This window comes from Schistocerca cancellata, chromosome 5 (genome assembly GCF_023864275.1).
Source record: "Schistocerca cancellata isolate TAMUIC-IGC-003103 chromosome 5, iqSchCanc2.1, whole genome shotgun sequence".
Taxonomy (NCBI): domain Eukaryota; kingdom Metazoa; phylum Arthropoda; class Insecta; order Orthoptera; family Acrididae; genus Schistocerca; species Schistocerca cancellata.
In genome coordinates this window covers 281,670,846-281,694,557 of record NC_064630.1, presented here as the reverse complement: position 1 = coordinate 281,694,557, position 23,712 = coordinate 281,670,846, and the positions used below count along the sequence as shown (strand labels likewise).

General features: G+C 42.2%; 1 protein-coding gene across 1 annotated transcript in view; it reads right to left on the bottom strand.

Moving 5' to 3' along the window:
- Positions 1-23,712, bottom strand: part of LOC126188497 (nephrin-like) — a 758,389-nt gene that overhangs the window by 247,389 nt on the left and 487,288 nt on the right. Inside the window, exons 4-5 of the mRNA XM_049930101.1 lie at positions 8,320-8,433; positions 6,384-6,587 (exon numbers count right to left, since the gene is read on the bottom strand). Coding sequence (XP_049786058.1) covers positions 6,384-6,587; positions 8,320-8,433 — 318 coding nt within the window. The remainder of the gene's footprint in view (positions 1-6,383; positions 6,588-8,319; positions 8,434-23,712) is intronic.

The following is a 23,712-nucleotide window of genomic DNA, read 5'->3' as shown; positions in this document are numbered from 1 at the left end:
ATAAGCCACTCGTATCCGACATTTACACCATTTTTCTTACGGTGCCGGTAATGGACGTGATGTTCCCATATTTCCATCGTTGATGATAATAATAATAATAATAATAATCAGGCAACGCACGGACATACTTACTAAACAGCATGCGCTGATCACACTCAATGTTGCAAGGCATAATTAGTGTTTACATGGGGATAAGGCAATCAGATGGTAAACAAGTTAGGAAATTATTTGCAGAGTATGTCGCCAGCATTATTTCTGACGTAAGGTTTAAACAAAATGCAATGGACCTGAAAGTGGCAAGAATGATAGTGATTAATAATTGATAGGTCCACTGGGGGTGGATAACAGAAGGCAGGTTTGGAACCTAGGAGATGTAGTGGTGCGAAACAATTCGCATCCATGACGTGGGAAATGGTTCTTTAACAGCTCACTAATGAAAAGTACTGCACATCGATTTCTATGTTGTAGTACGTAAGTGCAAATGTTTTGCAGAAGACCCACTGTAATGGCTGCATGACTATTAAGACGCCAGATACTATGCGAGTATATTTAGTAAATAAAAACAGCTGGCCAGAGTGGCCGTGCGGTTCTAGGCGCTACAGTCTGGAACCGAGCGACCGCTACGGTCGCAAATTCGAATCCTGCCTCGGGCATGGACGTGTGTGATGTCCTTAGGTTAGTTACGTTTAATTAGTTCTAAGTTCTAGGCGACCGATGACCTCAGAAGTTAAGTCGCATAGTGCTCAGAGCCATTTGAACCATTTGAACCAAATAAAAACAAACACGCCTCGTCCCAGAATATAACCCTCGACATCCTGCATGCTAACCCATAACATTATCCACTGCACCAACTGCACAGAACTGTCAACTGCTAACAGAGATAGTTACCATAAAAGTGATCACAGTGTCGCCAGGCTGCCAATCTTTAACGTCCATTTACTTCTGAAATATGCACGGGACGAAATTATATGAAAGGCATTTTTGTGCTGCTAGCATTTGAAGAATCACCCTGCGAAGTACAAGTAAGTGAATATTTCTTATCCCTGTGTATTCTGGCACCAGTTTTGCGGAATTGTTTAAAAGTTTACATGTACCTGTAATTTTACTGAACTAATCTCTTTGTTCTTTGGCATCCTGTACTCTGATAGTGAATCTTCATTCGGAGTGCAATTTGGTTTGAGGTGTTATTCAGAAAATGCTATTTAAAGAGTGTTGATCAGCTTATCCAGTTCATAACTGTGTAGACTATATACATAACGTGTATTGACGTTTTCCCCTTGTCGTGTGCATAGCAATTAGACTTCATAAGTACAGCATAAATTGTAATCTAACGTTTTTCAAAATTTAACACAAAGTTTATAAGTTATTTTTGAGTCTGGAAATTCCTAACTGGGTTCCACGAGGGTTTTGCCCGGAAATCTGTAGCCATTTTGTGAGGAGCATTTTCTTTCTAGCAAATCTCATTCTTCATCAGGAATTCTATCGCCATGTATTAGTTATTGCTAACTACGAAGCGAAAAAAGGCTCAAATCCTAACAACAACAACAATAAGCCACGTGAAATTGAAATTCCTCCTGGTGCATAAAATCTCCAAACCACTTATGGAAATGAAACAGGTGACGTCCTCGGCAGCTGCAGATGTTTCGGCAGTTGAACATCCCGTCACTCTCAAGTCACAGAGGCAACGGGAGAGCGCTGAGCAACGAAAATTACCCCTAAGGCAGCAGTGGCTACGTTAATCTGTTCCTCTGTTGTTTGATCAGGGTGTTAACAGGATTCCAAACAGAATTATGGGAAAAATCTCCGTTTGTGTTTATAAGATTACTTGCTGAGTTAATTTCAACTGGTTCCTTAATAACACTATTGTAAACAGTGGAAATGCACACCAGAATCTTTTTATAGTTATATTTCACAGGATGGTCACTAAGAGGAGAATCTTCTGCATTAGCAAACCAGCTCGGCTCTTGTAAGAATGTCTGACACTTATTGTCTGTACGCCATTCCTCCATGATGCTGACAGTTTGACCAATGTGTGACACAGGAAAGCAACAAGAGACACGGTAGATGTCCATCTTACATAAACCAAGATCATCTTTCACAGATCTTCAAAGAGACCTAACCTTAAGATGGTAAAAAAAACCTACTTCTCACCGCTTTCCCACAGAGCACATCCAGTCTCGTCAGTAATGCTACCTACGTAAGATAGAAAAGGTCATAAACTTAGGTTCCACCTCTTCATTTTGATCGCTCAGTTAATTCACGGTTGGTCGATAACACAACATGTGTTTTCACTGTCTTACGCTATAACTTATTGCGGCGGAAGGTGAATTCGAGGTGAGGCTATCTCAGCTGAAAGACCTTCAGCGATTCATATCATCTTGGTCCTATGAACACAGGTACGAAGTATGCCTACACGCTGAGCCGGATGGTGACAACTATCATCCTTGACATACAAACCAGTGAGAGACAATGAATTCACGGTGTTCTTATTTCAATTTCCAGGAGTGTAGATTTAAATAGAAACAGATGTTGGAATATGCAGACAGAATGCCTGAAAGTAGACTTCCAAAACTAATTCTTGACTACAAAGCACGAGGGGAAGACCACGAAAGAGAAGGTTAGAACTTGTTGACCGGAATTGGTGAAATAACCTAATCCACGAAGGGAAAAAAAGAAGAAGAAGATATTCTGAAGATTTGTTTAAATTTTCACTACCTTGATGCCTGAGAACAAAAATGTTGACTTCGTACCTAAAATGTCATTCACGTTCGAAAGTCGTCGACATCACGGCACATTCCTCAAGTGTTACATAAACGCAATCGCAATACTGGTGACAGAGGGCTCCCCATGCAGCTCATACCTCATAAAACTAGTCATTTAGTGACAATGAGCAATGTGTGAATAAGTGAGTGTGATCTGAGGATAGGCTCAAGAGACACTTCCAAATGGATCTACAGGCGTATGAAAAAAAAAAAAAAAAAAAGGCGAGACAACATTCAGCAGACAGTACCACTGACGACACTACTGTGTTTTTCATTCTATTGTTGTAGAGTTGGTCTCGAACCTTTCTTTCAGAGGCACTTGACTTCCATCCATCCTAAGAAACTAAAACGTGACTCACAGGAGAAGCCTATCGATCACCGAAAAGCAGGAGACGAAATCTTTCCTATCATCTGCTTCAGAAACCCTACAACACTTTTCGCCGAATCTTCAGATTCAGATCCTTTGATTAATCTACAAGCTTCTTTGAGTGGCGAACTGTATGAATTTAGGATGTCATTAGGCGTTCTTAATGTTCGATAGCGAGATCTGTGTCAAGCTTCATGTAGTGGATCGCTGACTTCCGATACAGCATCAGGAATTTGAAAACATCAGTATTTCAGAAATACTGAAGCTTATAATTCAGTTTTCATGAATCAATCCATTGTGGAGAACCTGCATTTTTTTCTTCAAGGGATCACAAAGTTAAATGCGCCTCAGGATCATATATTTGTGATCATACATAATACTTCGTACAGCAAATTCTGTCACACGCAATGTGGTAAATGCTTTAACGGCAGAACTTAACTTTGACCACATTCCTAGGCTACAGATTGTGTATAAAAGAATCTATACGTATTGTTTAACACAGTGTTGTTATACAATTATATTCAGCTAGCTGCATTTTTCAAAAATCCGTGATCGATTGCAACCACTCGGTCAAATCTATATCGATTGCTGCCGATGGAAACCACTTTTTCGCATAATGTAAATTCTATGGAATAAAATTTGCTTATGATGTGCCATAGCAGTCACTTTCGACCACTGTACAAAACTGCTTGAAATTATCTGTCCCTTTCCACATCAGTCTTTTTATTTGTATTTACTGTATCGCCTTCCTTCAAGGGGTCAAGTTTTCTATTAGGTTTCCCTGTTAGAAATTATCCACATTATAGCAAATCTAACAATCATTTACACTGAGTGAGATAATATGTTTCGCAGAGCATAGATCAACTAATCCCGCACACCGTTCACTTTAATTTTGATATTGTTTTAAAAGCGTTTTGAAGCAACTGATCTACACTCCTGGAAATTGAAATAAGAACACCGTGAATTCATTGTCCCAGGAAGGGGAAACTATATTGACACATTCCTGGGGTCAGATACATCACATGATCACACTGACAGAACCACAGGCACATAGACACAGGCAACAGAGCATGCACAATGTCGGCACTAGTACAGTGTATATCCACCTTTCGCAACAATGCAGGCTGCTATTCTCCCATGGAGACGATCGCAGAGATGCTGGATGTAGTCCTGTGGATCGGCTTGCCATGCCATTTCCACCTGGCGCCTCAGTTGCACCAGCATTCGTGCTGGACGTGCAGACCGCGTGAGACGACGCTTCATCCAGTCCCAAACATGCTCAATTGGGGACAGATCCGGAGATCTTGCTGGCCAGGGTAGTTGACTTACACCTTCTAGAGCACGTTGGGTGGCACGGCATACATGCGGACGTGCATTGTCCTGTTGGAACAGCAAGTTCCCTTGCCGGTCTAGGAATGGTAGAACGATGGGTTCGATGACGGTTTGGATGTACCGTGCACTATTCAGTGTCCCCTCGACGATCACCAGTGGTGTACGGCCAATGTAGGAGATCGCTCCCCACACCATGATGCCGGGTGTTGGCCCTGTGTGCCTCGGTCGTATGCAGTCCTGATTGTGGCGCTCACCTGCACGGCGCCAAACACGCATACGACCATCATTGGCACCAAGGCAGAAGCGACTCTCATCGCTGAAGACGACACGTCTCCATTCGTCCCTCCATTCACGCCTGTCGCGACACCACTGGAGGCGGGCTGCACGATGTTGGGGCGTGAGCGGAAGACGGCCTAACGATGTGCGGGACCGTAACCCAGCTTCATGGAGACGGTTGCGAATGGTCCTCGCCGATACCCCAGGAGCAACAGTGTCCCTAATTTGCTGGGAAGTGGCGGTGCGGTCCCCTACGGCACTGCGTAGGATCCTACGGTCTTGGCGTGCATCCGTGCGTCGCTGCGGTCCGGGCCCAGGTCGACGGGCACGTGCACCTTCCGCCGACCACTGGCGACAACATCGATGTACTGTGGAGACCTCACGCCCCACGTGTTGAGCAATTCGGCGGTACGTCCACCCGGCCTCGCGCATGCCCACTATACGCCCTCGCTCAAAGTCCGTCAACTGCACATACGGTTCACGTCCACGCTGTCGCGGCATGCTACCAGTGTTAAAGACTGCGATGGAGCTCCGTATGCCACGGCAAACTGGCTGACACTGACGGCGGCGGTGCACAAATGCTGCGCAGCTAGCGCCATTCGACGGCCAACACCGCGGTTCCTGGTGTGTCCGCTGTGCCGTGCGTGTGATCATTGCTTGTACAGCCCTCTCGCAGTGTCCGGAGCAAGTATGGTGGGTCTGACACACCGGTGTCAATGTGTTCTTTTTTCCATTTCCAGGAGTGTATTTCATTTAGAGCTGGAGGACAACTGCTATTAATTAATTAAAGCTCTGACGAGTTTAGTTACTGCTTTCTCTAGACAAAATTCAGTTTCGGAAAGCTCTGATCAAACAGAACTGTTTGATATACTTCAGGATAACATTCTGATTGATTTTTATTTTGGTATTTATTTAGTTATTTTTGTGTCTGTACGATTCTAGCCCTACCACTCTCTTTGACCCGGTTCAACCTATATATTGTGAAGACAGTATGTGTGTGAACGAATCTGACAATTTGTAATTGACACAAAATGTCATTTGGATGCAGTGATTTATCTGTATAATTGGCTGTCAGTATAGCTTAAAATGACATTAAACTTGATGTGATCCATGAGACTTGCCATAATTCTGGCGTAGGTTCTGTCGACGTCATGGGAAAGACGTCAAAAACACTAGAATAAAACCTTCAGCCTGAGGTGGAATGGGCACTTGGACGGTAGTGATGACGGTCTTGACACGGTACCGTCAGGTGTATCTAGAAGACTCCTTGACAGCAACAGATGTGTACTTTTTCAGTATGGCACTGTACTGTTTACGCCTAGTTTGAAGGTGGCAACCCAGGGTGATGAATGACTGTATCTCACTTGTATTGTTTTTATTTTGGAAGCGAAGTAAACACATGTTACGCTAGGTTATTGTTCACTGTTTATTAATTTAAAAGAGCATTTCAAACATGAATAAGTCTATCTGTAAATCTGAAAGTAGTCGGCTACGAGATAAGTCTTTCTATTGAGTTGTAAATCTGGGAATCTTCGAGTTTAATGGAGATCATATTACTGGCATTTAAAAATAAATGATATGAAGATTTGACTGTATAAATCCCGGGAATTGATGAGTTTCAGGCAAGGCAAGGTGGGGATACTCACGGTTGAGGTCGAGCGTGATGGAGCCCGCGACGGGCGCGGCCAGCGGGCTGCTCTCGGCCTGGCAGGTGAGCACGGCGTGCAGCTGGCGGCGCGACAGCTGCTGCAGGCGCAGCTTGTTGCGCACGCGCTCGTGCGAGATCACCTCCCAGCGGTCCGTCAGCAGCGTGTTGTCCTGCCACCAAGTCACTCGCGGCGGTGGCCGGCCTGCACAACCACATCACAGCTCTTACCACGCGTAGTGAGTTGCGCACGCGCTGTTGGGAAGTCACCTCCCAGTGGTTCGACACCAGCATGATGGTCTGGAACCTCGGCAGCTGACAGCTTGTTGCACACGTGACCTGCCAGATCGCTGTCCTGCGATTCTTCAGCAGTGTGTTTTCCTGCGATCACACCACATGTGGTGGTGGTGAACTGTATACTAACACCTCAACTCTATTACTAACATGTGGCTGCACATACATTCCCCCGACATCACCTCTCAGTGATCTGTTCTCCCACAAGGTCAAATTGGTCAGCAGACGACCTTTATAAAAATATCACAGTTTTGTTTTTGGCAGTATGTGGTGCATGAACTCTTACAAGATTACGTGCAAGTGGCGGCTGCAGGCTGTTCTTCTGTATCACGAAGCAAAGTGCCCCGAGTGGTAAGGCACTGGACTCGTGGAATTCAGGAGCGCTGTGGTTCAAGTTCACGCCCAAATATTAGAATTATGATTTCGCTACATCACTGGAGGTAAATGCCAGGATGGTTCCTTTGAAATGGAACAGCCAATATCCTTCCCCTATTTCCTCAGCTTTATGTGGTATTTCATCTTGAATGATCGCACCTGTCTTAATTTCTTTTTGTTCTTTGGCAATGGTTTATTAGGTGTAAGAAGATTAGGATGACACAGTTGACATAATAAAATAATGGTAAAAAAAGTCATATGAATGAAGTTACTATGTGGTAAAGCTGGTGTTCGCTATGGTAACAGCTACTGCCACAGCATATTTCAGGATATGGAATTTTCATCAGTAGTTCTTGACCAGGTAGTTCCTGCCCAGTTTCAGTATCCAGCTAGCTACTAAAGTCGTGTCACAGCTGTCTTAGTATTCATGATTCCCAGTAAAACTGCAAATACAGGAATGCATTAAAGAAAGTATGTGACTTTAACGTCAAGAGTATCCCCTGACCTTCGGTCAGTCTCAAGCGAATATCTTCATTGGTTCACCATAAGCCGTTGGAAAACATCTTGTGACTGTGTTTGGATACATAGTGTAACATTATTGCTATGCTAATTGGCTGTTTCATTTCACAGGTGATTCGTGAGAAGGATATCTTCATATGTGACTTTTGAAACATGACATAGGCGGTTCTTTGAATACTGACCCTAGTATACCTCAACAAAATAATAACTTACTTCAAACGTATCACACTAAGTTCTAAATTAAAGTGAATGACCAAAAATGGGCTAAAGGAAGCTTCCCATCTGAAAAACAATATTATTGATGATCCGTATTTGTCAGCTGTTTCTTGTTTTACAGTTTTGATGGTAAAACGTGCTTAGCGAAACTTGAGTATGGGGTACAGTCTGTACAACCCATGATAGGATGCTGTTTAAGGGACTTCTGCCATTCTTGAATGTCCCTTCTCCTGTACTCAGGGCATAATCACTCAGAAATGTGTCACAGACAATGGTAACGAAAGTTTTGTGTGTTTGTGTATGTGTTTATATTTAAAACTGATTTCAATTTCAGTTATATGCTACTTTAACTTAAACCTCGTATATTGACACTTAGCGGTGTTGGTGTCATAAGAAAGTCGTCAGCTAAATTCAGTTGGATCGATTTATCCGAGATTAACATGCAGGCATCCTCAACGCACATCTCCATAATACGCTCTTGCACTAATTTTGAATTGTAAATTTGAATGAAGCAGTCTCTTAGTTCAACGTACCTCCGACAGCAATGCAGGTAATTTCCACTGTGGATCCCTCGTTGTAAGGACCAACAGTGTAGTGAGGTATGGTTTCTCCGTTTCCATCCAGAAAGATTATCCTCTTTGGTGGCACTGAAATAATAATAGCCCACTTTTAGAAACAGTTAAACTCGAGAAGGAAACAGAAACAATGGAACTGTTTTTTAGGTCAAGGTCAAAGAATTATAAGTATGAATTCGTGGGTATGTCTACTGAATTAACATATGTAATACAGTATCTCCATTCTAGTCTGTCGTCTAAGACCTGTCGATAGAAAAGACAGTTTCTGTTTGCCTGGCTTCCAAGACCAGTCGATAGAAAAGATACTTTCTGGTAATCCATTTTTATTACCGCCACAGCCACAATAGAAACTAAATTCTTATTTGCTGAATTAGACTGTATTTTAAAGCTAATAGGTTGAAGACGTTTACGGTCGCCGCTACAGGTCATACGAGCACTTCTGAACTGTTATATAGAAACGATTGTCAGTGCGCATCTAACTGCTCTTGATTTACCACAGTTGCAATGTTGGGTCTTTAGACGTAGGATTTTTGTTCCTAGAATCCCATACACAGTTCTATCTTGTGTATTTCTTCTTCTGAAGTCAACAATTATTTCTCCCAAATATCAACTTATCTTTTCATTTAGATTCTTAAAATATTTGCTACATATTTTCTGCAATACCTTTAAAATGTCGCCTATTACATTTATATGTTGACAAGCGCTTTTAGCTGTGTGCTTTGGCTAGTGGGTAGTCTTTCTGAAGTACAATATATGTAATCTGGCGCTATCTAAAGCCATGGCCTGCAATAACTCTTTTTTCATCAATTTCGTTTATGACAAGAGCCACTCGGCTTTATCTAAACTATTGTGGCAACGTGTGATGTAATAAAGGCCAATAATTCAGAAGACGATATTTTAATAAATAACTAAACAATGCTCAAGGGATAATAAACATTTATTTGCAACTGGTTGGCTGAGTTTTCAATCTGTTCTAAATTACACAGTTGATGTTTCGCTGCCAATCAAAAGACTTTTAAACAACATATATTGGATTTCCGTTTTCAGAAAGTATAATAAAATCTTCTGACTATGTTAGGCTATTTATTTCATCACCTTTGTTTTATCCAGAGACGCTTTATGACCCACTCTCTCAGTTCCCTTTTTGCCTGTACCCATCTCCCACACAGAACGTGTTGTGGAATAACAGCGCTACTCCTCTGCAGAATGAAAAATTATGGTTGAAATCACTCCTATGCTTCTTCGCGACTCTGTTTCTTCTAGAAGTACTAACCCAGTTCACTTTGGGGGAGAGAATACTATCACAATCTCTCTGATTGTATTCCTTTGTTATAAAATAAATGAAGTCTAAAATAGTAAAATAACCGACATTTCGCCCTTGAAGTTTAATATGTCTGAGGAGGTCCTGACTAATTTTGTGTTGTGTCGAAGCAAAGACTGGACAGCTGGTATGGTAAATATTGTTCACGAAAGGCAAGGTTTCGGATTCGATTCTTGAAATGGTATACTGTTTCAACCTGACATCGAATTTGATATCAGTGCACATTCAGCTGCAAAGTGAAATTTCATTTTGCACCTTTGATGTTTCCACACGCTTTACCGCAGATGTTCTGCACTCTTGCGAGCTCTCTGTTCCTTTCGCGGTTTTCTTGAAGACTGTCACCATCTTCTCACAGTTCAAGAACATCGATACTCCCTTCTCCTCCACCAAAAGATAGCTATTCTAACACGTTATGCGTCGTTATCCTATGTGTGGTTAATGACCTGCAACATACTGTAGAAATATGACGTGATAACATCTGAGCTCAAAGATAAACGTGTGCTGAGCGATATATACCTACTGCGTATCAGAGCAGACGATACAGAAGAACTCCTTGCATCTCTAACGCGGTGGTTTGTACAGTGGAGACCATGGGAGCTCAAGAAGGACATTGGGAGAGAATCAAAGAGGCGGCTTAATGACGCGAAGCTGGTACCCTGAATACGATGGTACCAGATGGCTCCGAAATGAAGATGATTGAAAGGTGTGAACGATGCCAAAATGCACCAGTGGGATTGGATAGGCTAAAGAAGAAAAAGAAGAAGAAGAAGAAAGAGAGGAAAGTACCCTTAATGATACCTTTTATAATAATCATTTATGAGTTAATTTTCCACGCTGTAGCTATTCAAAGTGAGAGAAATGCTCATACCTTGTTTATAGAAATTAATCTAATCAAGCCATATGTTTCATATGTCTTATGCGTGTCCCGCAAAGTGCTCTCGGAAATTCATTAATTATGGATCAGGTTTCATTCTTAGGAATTCTGCTCAGAGATGTGGCATAAAGAAGTGTATACTACATAGAAAGGAAGTAATCAGTGGAACACGCACCCTGACTTTGGCTACAATGCACGAAAGAAGAAATGCCTTTGTGTGATACTTCTCATTTCTTTATCGTGCCGACAGTTGCAACGGCTGACGAACTTATTTTCTGAATGGAGAGCGGTACCGAAGAACCAGTCGTCGTTCATCAATGGACACATTCCAGCAGGGACCCGGTAAAAAAGCGGCATCCTAAATTCTGACCGTGTGGTATGAGCTAACGAGCGAAACAGCGTCAGCTGTTTATTGGATCGGAAGGTATTTCAGGCTGTCCGCGCAGATTAAGGCGAACAATGACGGCCACGTTCATCAGCGTCCTGGGACGCATTCATTACCGCGGAATAACAAACGAGCAGCGACATGTGAGCCGCGCCCGGAGAAAGCTACTGGAGGCGATAGATACACGCGGCGCTGCTGTCGCCTGTGCAGCGAGGCGAACCCAGCTGTCCCCTGCGCCCGTGTGATTTCATTCGTGAACCACACAAACTGTTGACGTCTACAGTGGCCAGTCACACTGGAATGTATCCGCCGCATCTGCCCCGCGGCAAAACTGAATTTCGCATACATTTACATCTGATAAAAATAGTGACGTACAAGGGTTACTGAGTCAAAATTTTATACGATTCTTCACAAAATATTGACTAATATTTGACATACTATCGAACTTTCCGATGAATATCACTCACAAAATCCAGAATACTATGACAAGCAGAAGAGCTAGAGATATCACAAGCAGCTTGACAGTTCATGTACCCTATAGTAAAAATAATGTGCAGAAAAGTGAAAAAGAAAATGGAGGACTTGTTACAAGATGATTAGTTTGGTTTTAGGGCAGATAAAAGTACCTGAGGGCTCTGACATTGCTCTTGGTAATGGAGGGAAGACTTGCAATTAATGAAGATCCCTTCACAGGACTTCTCGACTCAGAAGAAGATAAAATGGGTCAATATGTTTTATACTCTGTAGAACAGTCTTATAAAGCTATGTGGGAAGATGGGGGAATCAAAACATGTGTAAATACCAAAAAGAGTCAATGAGAATGGAAGATAATAAGAGAAGTGTTCGTATTAAATAGGATCTAAGAAAACGAAGGAATCTCTTTCCCCTATCGTTGAAACTGTGGTACCACATATCGATACCACCCTACAGGCGTCATAAAGTTGGCAGCGGAATTGCAAGTTTCCGTCACACGCCGACAGTGGTTGTGCAGCATCCATCGGACCCAGTGCAGCATGCCTGCTGAGCCATGCCCTCAGCGGCTCGGAGGATAGCGAGCGCCCTCTGCTGTCGCAATGTAGGACGTCCGGCGGCAGCCATACAGCCCACTCACAGTTGGAGCCACTTCGATATGTGACGCTATGCAAACGCCACCTGGTCGCAGCTCCAATACCATATTTTGTCACTGCTATCAGCTGCAGTGGGACATTAAGCGGAATCAGCGACGACGAACGAAAATGTGTACCAGACCGGGACTCGAACACTGGGATCTTCTGTTTACTAGGCAAGTGCGGTAACCACAGGCCCATCCGGGACACAGCGTTATCGCAACTACACGGACTATCTTACAATGCATTATGGCCGATCCACACTCCCGCTGAGCGCCACCTGCCTGCAGTCCCAATCCATTATGCTCCTGTTCACTACTTAGAGATTCCCACACGACGTATTTGTGCATTCGAACTGATAAAGTCGATCCATTGCTCAGCAAGGCCTGTCAATTATTTGAATGCATGGCGTCTTTCCTTCAAAAGAACAGACACCACGGTGGATAGGTTGAGCTCGTCTGGAGTGTGGATCGGCCGTGAGGCGTGCCGGGACAGTCCATGCTGTTGCGATAACGCTATGGTTACCGCACCATCCTAGTAAGGAGGAGATCCGGGGTTCAATACCCAGTCCGGTACACATTTTCGTTCATCGCCACTTAGTCCACTTAATGTCCCACTGCAGCTGATAGCAGTGATACCATTTCAATTTACATATAACGTTTCACAGCAGCGGGATCTGTGTGGTGTCTGTTCTTTCGAAGGAACAGATACCACGCATTCAAAAACCCATGGTTTGTGCTTATTTCACAGAGCTTCATCCCTGTTGCTGTTATATGATCTTGACTCTTATTTTTTACAGCACTATTTGCCATGAGTCTTTGTACGCTTGGAGAGATACAAGTTAAGTAAATCTTATATTTACTGTGTTAACTTCTTCGCTAATCATTCCTGTTCCCGTCCAGAATTTCTATAGTGACAGTTGCTGCACCTCTCCTTACCGGAGTGGGGTTAAAATTTGGGGTGGAAGTATACCAAAGACCAGATTTCTGATTACATCACTACCTTCAGTGAGAGTGAGACGTAATTACAGGAACCCTTGATTGGAACAGATTGGAGCGCATAATATGGACTGAGGCAAATGAAAGAAAGGTGGAAGTAATGAGTAGAAGCTGAAATGAGTTTGGCAATAAATTTAACATGAAAATTGTGGACCACGAAGTGAGGGTTTCTGCTAACTTGGACAGAAAATAACTCTTATGGACGAAGTGAGAAGGATATAAAGAACACATTAGCATCGGCAGAGAGAGAATTCCTCGCTTAAATAAGTCTCCTAGGTCAAAAACAGACCTCAGTTCGAAGAATATATTCGTGAAAATGTATATTTGGAGCACAACATTTTACGGAAGTGAACTATAATCCACTGTGGGAAAACTGAAAAAGAAGAGTATCTAAGAGTTTGAGATCTGGAGTAAAAGGAGTATGCTGAAAATTAGTTTTATTGATTTGTTTATTTATTTAACCTGGCGCGATTACGGCCACCAGAACCGCTTAACCAGGCAGTCTACTTTTTTTTCATTACTTTGATTACGTTAAGTATGTTGTAAGTTACATCTTACTACTTACTACAGTGTAGAAAGAGCAGAAAACAGTTTACGTTCGTTCATGACTACAACAGTAGAAAAAAACTTGCAGAAAAGTAGATTTAAACTAGGAGAGCTACCAGCAGTGGTCATGACAGATTGGGTGGAAGAAAGGAGGAGAAAGGAATTTAGAAAAACACAATTAATTCTGGCAGGGAAAATAGTCGTGTGACTTACCGATAAATGAAAAGAGGAAGAAACGTAAATGGGAGTACTTGGAAGCATCTACTTTGCTGTCTCACTGAGGGAAAACTGGTCATATACGTTTATTTGTATGGAAATGTTATGACAGTGGCAGAAGGTATTCCTTCTTCTTAAAAATACCAGAGATATAATTTTGCTCAGTTAGCTAATTCCAGAGGTGGACCGTAGCAATAATGAAAGAGTATGCGAACGGATTTCTTGTATGGATGGACGCAGGCAGAGCACTATAGAAACGAAGACGTTGAGGGAATATCTGACAGCTAGGAGGGCTTCTTCCAGCTTCCAGCTGCGAATCGCAAACATCTGTAGACGAAACAACAGCCGCCTGTAGAGCTGTGACAATACTGAGGTGTTACCGTAGAGAGGTTTACAGACTCGCGTTACATGACGCATTGTGGTAAGTGCGCGAACCAGCTGCGCCCAGCCCGCTGCAACTGTCAGGGGTTTTCTTATGCCGTGTCGGCTAGAAGTAACCGGTATTTAATCTCTGACGCAAGGTACAGGGTTTCTTGTGCACTGACGAGCCGATGAAGAAAACATAGCGTCTGGCCACAACTAACGTAAATTGGCGTATGAAGCACTGATGGTCGTATAGACGGATATTGCAGATATAATACACACATGCAGCCTAGGTTAATTGTAACCATATAACATTCTCACTACTTGTGCCATTTTAGGTTACATCGTAGTAATGAAGGTACGGTAGAACAAACGACTGCACGAAACTTTAGTAGGGCATAGAGACAAGGGAAAGCCTTTCCGCGTGCGGCAACAGTTTTCTCTGATAAGTTGAGATGCTTATGAAACTGGTTACACACAAGTTCGACACTTGTTTTTATTACTAAAGGATGGGATACTACTCAGAACTGGCGAGCTAATTGTGAGCAAAACACTGACTAGAAGAAGTGACAGGCATATAGCACATGAGTTAAAACATCGAGCAATAACTTCGATGATACTAGAAGAAATCGTAGACGGAAAAAACTGCAGAGGCCAGGGAGTGGAACGTATGTAAGAAAAAATTAAGGGTATAGTGCTAAATTCAAGCTCTACACTGAATCGAAGAGGTTGCAAATCAGTATGGAGACTAATCATCCACCTACCAACTCTAACTCTACTCCCCTTCCCAGCCATCAGGGAAAAAGAAAAAAGAAAAGAAACCACGGCTCAGCTCTAAGCTTATCACCCTCTCTTGTATACAGCTGAAGGCCACCGACGAAACAAATAAAAATTTGCCAGAAAGATTTATTACTAGTGAAGTAGATAGCATTTATCTTGTAAACGAAGCGGTATAATCTTTGAAATAAATCCCCTGACGATGAATGTGAGTAAACGTATTTCTTTTCATCACAAAATTTGGAATTGACCAAATTTTACTTCGCAAGATATACCAAAGAGAGACATTATAAAATACTACTAATGGCGAAGAAGGAAAAGCGGAAGTGCGTTTCTGAAGGCGGTGACCTATAACACACAATAACCAACGTCCGAGAGTACCCCATTAACATTAATTATTTATACTCCCGACAACACAGTTCCTAGTATGTGTCTCTGTGTAATTTCTGGATTTAGCCAACCACTAAGATACAGTTCTCTATTTGCACTGATAAGTACAGAACTTGGAAGGCGAATTCCCTCACCTGCTACACAGGCCTAACGTACGTAATGAACCCTTTGAATGTCTGCCAAATTACACAAGCCACAGCATTAGAGCGGCAGCGCAGTCATGTGCCGAGTATATTTAGGCGCCTTAAATCCTTCTACACTGGTGTAGGAAGAAGATGTCATGTAAGCTGTCTGAATTCTATATAAATAGCGTTAAGACCGCCGGAACAGGATGCTACTAATGTTTCCGGCTTTCTTCCAATTAGTCGCACTCATGTGGCTCAAGTTCAGTTTTTCACTCTCAGAGAGTAGAGGTTTCTCTTGTTACGAGTTCGTGCGGCATCAGGGGGTAACACTTCTCGAATTATATTCTTCTGTTTTCAGATTTTAGCAAATTAATTTATCCACACAAATGATTTCCTCTCTTAGCTTAAACCAATAGACAGTCATGTCAGGGTCCTAAAGTGTAACACCTGCTATATCAAATAAGCTTTTTCCAGGAGTTAATACAGTGGCTAAATTACTTTGGACTTTCAATAAGGTGTCACGATGTTAATATAGTACACAATGTCACAATAGCCACGTACTCGTATGTGATACTGTATCTTATTACTTGTCTATTATGAAATTTATAATAATTACCATAGCAAAATTTGCAAGTTGATCATTATATCTCTCTCCATAAAATTTGGGTGTACACGTTTCTCGTGTTTTTTGTCTTTCACAAATTCCAACAGAAAACATGTTCCGTAATATTTTTATGATTCAACGCCCTTATTTACTTCCTTACATTAGTTACAATTAATGGTAATCAATATATATTACATTTACTACAAATTTGTGTCCTACTAATTTTCTGTCGCAGCATTTAGATACCTACTATTACTTTTATTGCCTGTTTTTGGTCATTTTGAAATGTCTGTCATGTTCTGTTATGGCTCTGTGATGTTAAAGTAGTTTTATTGCTAATCAGTATGTGTACATATTCTACGTTCTCGTGTGGTATGTTCACAGGTACTTGTCTTAACGTTGCTAATTGCATTTTATAGGTTTTAAGAACGTTTATTGTTACGCTTCATTTTCTACCAAATTAATTGTGGTATACCTTCTTACACACTACATGTATACTCATTTTCATATGCAGGGCCTGAAGATGGCATATTGAAATGCCGAAGCTAGTTGTCAAAATAAAACTAAATAATTTCTTAAAAGATTTGTTCGGCAGTTTTCCTTGATAATTACGTCAGATATGTGGTCGTCATAGAACGGTTTTACTGTAACAGAGCAGTTTGCGACGTCGACAGATCTGAATTTGATCGAGGGGACTGATGCGAACTGTCTTATGGGGCTGTTGTGGATTTCAGTCCCAAAGTGCGGTACTATGGAGCTCCCCACGTTAGTCCAATCAGTGAAAGCCTCTTCTTCACTGTATAACAAGTGCAACCTAGATCAATTAGGATCAGCTTACTACAATGAAGCTCCCCTAAAATTTTTAACTATCACGCGTCCTCACAATTTGACGATTACTTAATGCCTCAGGATGTGTTCTCATCAAAGGAAACGGATTCCTTTTTGTCCAATTGTGCCGTAATTTTCCTTTCTCCCTAACTCTATTCAGTAAACCTGAATTCTCCTGTAGGACCATATTTCAAAAGCCTTTATTCTCTTCTACTCTGACCCGTTAATAGTCCACGTTTCACTTCAGTACATTCCTATACTCCAGGAAAGTGCTTTCGGAAATGTTTCCTAATATTTAAAGTTATATTATATGTTAACAAGTTTCTCAACTTCAGATACTTGTTTCTTGCTGATGTCGGTCCGCATCGGTAGCTTTTACGGATGGGTGTAAAAGAGACAATACAAATACAAAATGTACTATCAAATGATTCAAATTGATCTGAGCACTATGGGACTTAACATCTGAGGTCATCAGTCCCCTAGAACGTAGAACTACTTAAACCTAACTAACCTAAGGACATCACACACATCCATGCCCGAGGCAGGATTCGAACCTGCGACCGTAGCAGTCGCGTGCTTCTAGACTGAAGTGTCCAGGACCTCTCGGCCACCGTGGCCAGCATACATGTACTATCCTCTCCTTTGGATATTGTCTTCATTACTGGTCCACTTGACTATGAGCGGCGTGGCAATAGTAGGTCCAGGCGCCCTGTGGAGAGGAGACGGGGACCACGGAGAACTCAGGGCGTGATACCCATGACCCTACCGTACAAATTCGATGTGCTGTCTCCCACTAATACTGGAACTGATCCATTGAGACTAAGGTCAGAAGGCCGGCCGGAGTAGGCCGAGCGGTTGTAGGCGCTACAGTCTGGAACCGCGCGACCGCTGCGGTCGCAGGTTCGAATCCTGCCTCGGGCATGGGTGTGTGTGATGTCCTTAGGCGAGTTAGGTTTAACTAGTTCTAAGTTCTAGGGGGCTGATGACCTCAGCTGTTAAGTCCCATAGTGCTCAGAGCCATTTGAACCATTTTGAACTAAGGTCACTTGTTAGGAAACGTTTCGTGCCCAAGTCAAATGAAGACAAAGTTAATAATGTAGGTGGTAGTTCAAACATGTAGTAAATAATGGTGGGCCTTGAGGAAATGGCAACAAGGGATCCGAAGGACGACAATGCACTCAATGTGAATGCCCTGGGGGCCTCATTCAACGTGCTATTCAGGCACAGAAGCTCTCCTGAAGTTTGGAAGGTAGGAGACGAGGTACCGGATGAACTGAAGCTGTGAGGACGACTCACACCCCGTCCTTCAGCTTTACTTCTGCCAGTACCTCTCCGCTGTAGAGTGAACATTTCATTCTAGAAACATCCCCCAGGCTGTGGCGAAGCCATGTCTCCGCAATATCCTTTCTTTCAGGAGTGCTAGTTCTGCAAGTTTCGCAGGAGAGCTTCTGTAAAGTTTGGAAGGTAGGAGACGAGGTACTGGCAGAAGTAAAGCTGTAGAGACGGGGCGTGAGTCGTGCTAGGGTAGCTCAGATGGTAGAGCTCTTGCCCGCGAAAGGCAAAAGTCCCGAGTTCGAGTCTCGGTCCGGCACACAGTTTTAATCTTCCAGGTAGTTTCAAATCAGAACACACTGCGCTGCTGAGTGAAAATCTCGTTCTAAAAAGGCTTAACTCCGTTACCAAATGTTCTTCTACAAAGAAAAACACAGAGTATTACCTGAATTTAATTCTGGTACCACTGCAAAGATGAGTAAAATGGATATTAGAGCCACTGGTGTTGCGAGAGAGCTGATGAATTCCCATCACCTTCTGTACCGAATTAACGGCTGAGCTAACCACTATTTTAACCACACAAAACTGAAAATCCCTCCACAAATACTGCGTCTCAACGGTTGTAAGAAGGCACACGTTACATCCATTAATGAAGTACCTCGGCCAGAATGACCTCTACCATGTCAAGCAGCATGAATTTCGATAACATGGATCATGTGAAACTGAACTTGCAGATTTCTCACACGATATCCTGAAAGCTATGGATGAAGAAGCTATGGAAGAAGTCAGGTAGATACAGTCCAGAAAATGTTTGATTGAATACCACTCCTACTCACGTTGTCCAAAGTACGATCCTATGGTATGCCAAGCAAATCTGTGTCTAGGCTATGGATTTCTTGGTTGGAAGCGACCAACGTCTTTTCTTGAAGGAGAGTTATCAACAGATGTAGAAATAACGCCTGATGTTTCGGATACTTGTACATGTTGTTTACTAGTGACTTTTCAGACAGTATTGATAGTTATCACAGACATTTTCAAGATGATTCAGTTAGTAGCTATAGTGAAGTATTTTCTGATTCTTCTTCAAATTTGTGGTTTTTCCCCGCAATTTCTGTCCTGAAACAAGATCGCCACTCTCGCTCTTTGTACTGAACCAAATGAAAATCTTGTCATGTAGTGAGCCATCCTTTGCATTTCTTTTATTGTCCCGCATATCTCCAAATTGCCCTACATTTCAAGCACATTCCTCGATTTCTTTTTGTTATTCCTTCACTACAGTGGTTAACAACCTGTAATGGCTACTACACTGCTGCAGGACCTACAAGGTATTATAGTTGTCATTATTTTTATTATTATTAGTGGTAGTGATCAGACAGAAGCCATTGACAGCTAGAGGATTTTAATTTCCAACCAGTTCAGAAATAAGGAGTCCAGCTGTCAAATGATTTACAAGCAGTAAATATAGTGCATGCGTCTTAATCTGGTTGATTTTAAATGGGGTGGACTAACGTCGCCAGGGAGAGAAATATCGGAGAGGAACCATGTTCTGTAACGATTGTCTACTGCCAAACACCGTTGGGTGGTGTAGTGTACATACGGCGTGTGTATTTGTGGTTGCCTAACGTTGTTTCCGCAACGGAAATATCACGTTCACAACTTACACCGAGAGGAATATAGTATATGAGATATTTAGCAGTGACGATTTCTACTATTCCCTAATTAGGAGGTCGATAGCGTTGAGTATATATCCTGTTGTTGTTGTTGTTGTTGTGGTCTTCAGTCCTGAGACTGGTTTGATGCAGCTCTCCATGCTACTCTATCCTGTGCAAGCTTCTTCATCTCCCAGTATCTACTGCATCCTACATCCTTCTGAATCTGCTTAGTGTATTCATCTCTTGGTCTCCCTCTACGATTTTTACCCTCCACACTGCCCTCCAATGCTAAATTTGTGATCCCTTGATGCCTCAAAACATGTCCTACCAACCGATCCCTTCTTCTAGTCAAGTTGTGCCACAAACTTCTCTTCTCCCCAATCCTATTCAATACCTCCTCATTAGTTACGTGATCTACCCACCTTATCTTCAGCATTCTTCTGTAGCACCACATTTCGAAAGCTTCTATTCTCTTCTTGTCCAAACTAGTTATCGTCCATGTTTCACTTCCATACATGGCTACACTCCATACAAATACTTTCAGAAACGACTTCCTGACACTTAAATCTATACTCGATGTTAACAAATTCCTCTTCTTGAGAAACGCTTTCCTTGCCATTGCCAGTCTACATTTTATATCCTCTCTACTTCGACCATCATCGGTTATTTTACTCCCTAAATAGCAAAACTCCTTTACTTCTTTAAGTGTCTCATTTCCTAATCTAATTCCCTCAGCATCACCCGACTTAATTTGACTACATTCCATTATCCTCGTTTTGCTTTTGTTGATGTTCATCTTATATCCTCCTTTCAAGACACTGTCCATTCCGTTCAACTGCTCTTCCAAGTCCTTTGCTGTCTCTGACAGAATTACAATGTCATCGGCGAACCTCAAAGTTTTTACTTCTTCTCCATGGATTTTAATACCTACTCCGAATTTTTCTTTTGTTTCCTTTACTGCTTGCTCAATATACAGATTGAATAACATCGGGGAGAGGCTACAACCCTGTCTTACTCCTTTCCCAACCACTGCTTCCCTTTCATGCCCCTCGACTCTTATCACTGCCATCTGGTTTCTGTACAAACTGTAAATAGCCTTTCGCTCCCTGTATTTTACCCCTGCCACCTTCAGAATTTGAAAGAGAGTATTCCAGTCGACATTGTCAAAAGCTTTCTCTAAGTCTACAAATGCTAGAAACGTAGGTTTGCCTTTTCTTAAACTTTCTTCTAAGATAAGTCGTAAGGTCAGTATTGCCTCACGTGTTCCAACATTTCTACGGAATCCAAATTGATCTTCCCCGAGGTCGGCTTCTACCAGTTTTTCCATTCGTCTGTAAAGAATTCGCGTTAGTATTTTGCAGCTGTGGCTTATTAAACTGATAGCTCGGTAATTTTCACATCTGTCAACACCTGCTTTCTTTGGGATTGGAATTATTATATTCTTCTTGAAATCTGAGGGTATTTCGCCTGTCTCATACATCGTGCTCACCAGATGGTAGAGTTTTGTCATGACTGGCTCTCCCGAGGCCACCAGTAGTTCAAATGGAATGTTGTCTACTCCCGGGGCCTTGTTTCGACTCAGGTCTTTCAGTGCTCTGTCAAACTCTTCACGCAGTATCTTATCTCCCATTTCGTCTTCATCTACATCCTCTTCCGTTTCCGTAATATTGTCCTCAAGTACATCGCCCTTGTATAAACCCTCTATATACTCCTTCCACCTTTCTGCCTTCCCTTCTTTGCTTAGAACTGGGTTGCCATCTGAGCTCTTGATATTCATACAAGTGGTTCTCTTCTCTCCAAAGATCTCTTTAATTTTCCTGTAGGCAGTATCTATCTTACCCCTAGTGAGACAAGCCTCTACATCCTTACATTTGTCCTCTAGCCATCCCTGCTTAGCCATTTTGCACTTCCTCTCGATATCATTTTTGAGACGTTTGTATTCCTTTTTGCCTGCTTCATTTACTGCTTTTTTATATTTTCTCCTTTCATTAATTAAATTCAATATTTCTTCTGTTACCCAAGGATTTCTATTAGCCCTCGTCTTTTTACCTACTTGATCCTCTGCTGCCTTCACTACTTCATCCCTCAGAGTTACCCATTCTTCTTCTACTGTATTTCTTTCCCCCATTCCTGTCAATTGTTCCCTTATGCTCTCTCTCAAACTCTCTACAACCTCTGGTTCTTTCAGTTTATCCAGGTCCCATCTCCTTAAATTCCCACCTTTTTGCAGTTTCTTCAGTTTCAATCTGCAGTTCATAACCAATAGATTGTGCTCAGAATCCACATCTGCCCCAATTTAAAACCTGGTTCCTAAATCTCTGTCTTACCATTATATAATCTATCTGATACCTTTTAGTATCTCCAGGATTCTTCCAGGTATACAACCTTCTTTTATGATTCTTGAACCAAGTGTTGGCTATGATTAAGTTATGCTCTGTGCAAAATTCTACAAGGCGGCTTCCTCTTTCATTCCTTCCCCCCAATCCATATTCACCTACTATGTTTCCTTCTCTCCCTTTTCCTACTGACGATTTCCAGCCACCCATGACTATTAAATTTTTGTCTCCCTTCACTACCTGAATAATTTCTTTTATCTCGTCATACATTTCATCTATTTTTTCATCATCTGCAGAGGTAGTTGGCATATAAACTTGTACTACTGTAGTAGGCATGGGCTTTGTGTCTATGCTGTTTGTAGTAGCTAACCCGCACTCCTATTTTTTAATTCATTATTAAACCTACTCCTGCATTACCCCTATTTGATTTTGTATTTATAACCCTGTAATCACCTGACCAAAAGTCTTGTTCCTCCTGCCACCGAACTTCACTAATTCCGACTATATCTAACTTTAACCTATCCATTTCCCTTTTTAAATTCTCTAACCTACCTGCCCGATTAAGGGATCTGACATTCCACGCTCCGATCCGTAGAACGCCAGTTTTCTTTCTCCTGATAACGACGTCCTCCTGAGTAATCCCCGCCCGGAGATCCGAATGGGGGACTATTTTACCTCCGGAATATTTTACTCAAGAGGACGCCATCATCATTTAATCATACAGTAGAGCTGCATGTCCTCGGGAAAAATTACGGCTGTAGTTTCCCCTTGCTTTCAGCCGTTCGCAGTACCAGCACAGCAAGGCCGTTTTGGTTAATGTTACAAAAATGAATACAAGTAGATACCGTCAAATTATTTAGTTTCAAACAACAGAAAAATGTGAAAATATATAATTAATACGGAATGTTAAATCCTAATCTTAATCTAGCTTTGAGATTGGGAGAATGTTTGTGACTTTCCCCATTTATTAGATGGGCATACTAGGTTAGCTGACACTAAGTTGCATCGAGAAATACAAGACCTCTTCTCTGCCTGGAGCTGAGAGTAAAGAGCTTAGAGAACAAGCAAGTGGAGCCCAAACCATTGACTGTGATTTTTTTCCCTATCTGCCGATCCATGGTGCGTATATCACCGTTTACAGTGCTGGGAGACGTGGTCCGGCAGCGTCGATCTGCTTGGTGCCGTTGGTTGCCGCGCAGAGAATGTACTTTGCATACCTATAAATTTTGTCAATACAGCGGACGGAATATACCGTCCGCAAACTCCTAGAGCTGAAACTACTTCAGTACGACAAATAACACGAGTCGAGACATCTGTTTGCTCATAATCTCGGAAAGAGCTTAAGTATTCATTCGTAAAGAAGCACTTCAATATACCTCAGACTCCACATAGAAGCCAAGTATCGTCATTCTGATTACAGAGAAACGGCTCAACTTGGGCTCAACTTGCTTCTAGTGGTGAAATCGACACGCTCTTGTCAGCGACGTCTCAAGTCGTTCCATGAGTCCTCTGTCTACACCCACAGGACAGTCCTTTTTCAGCCTACATGCTGGTTTCC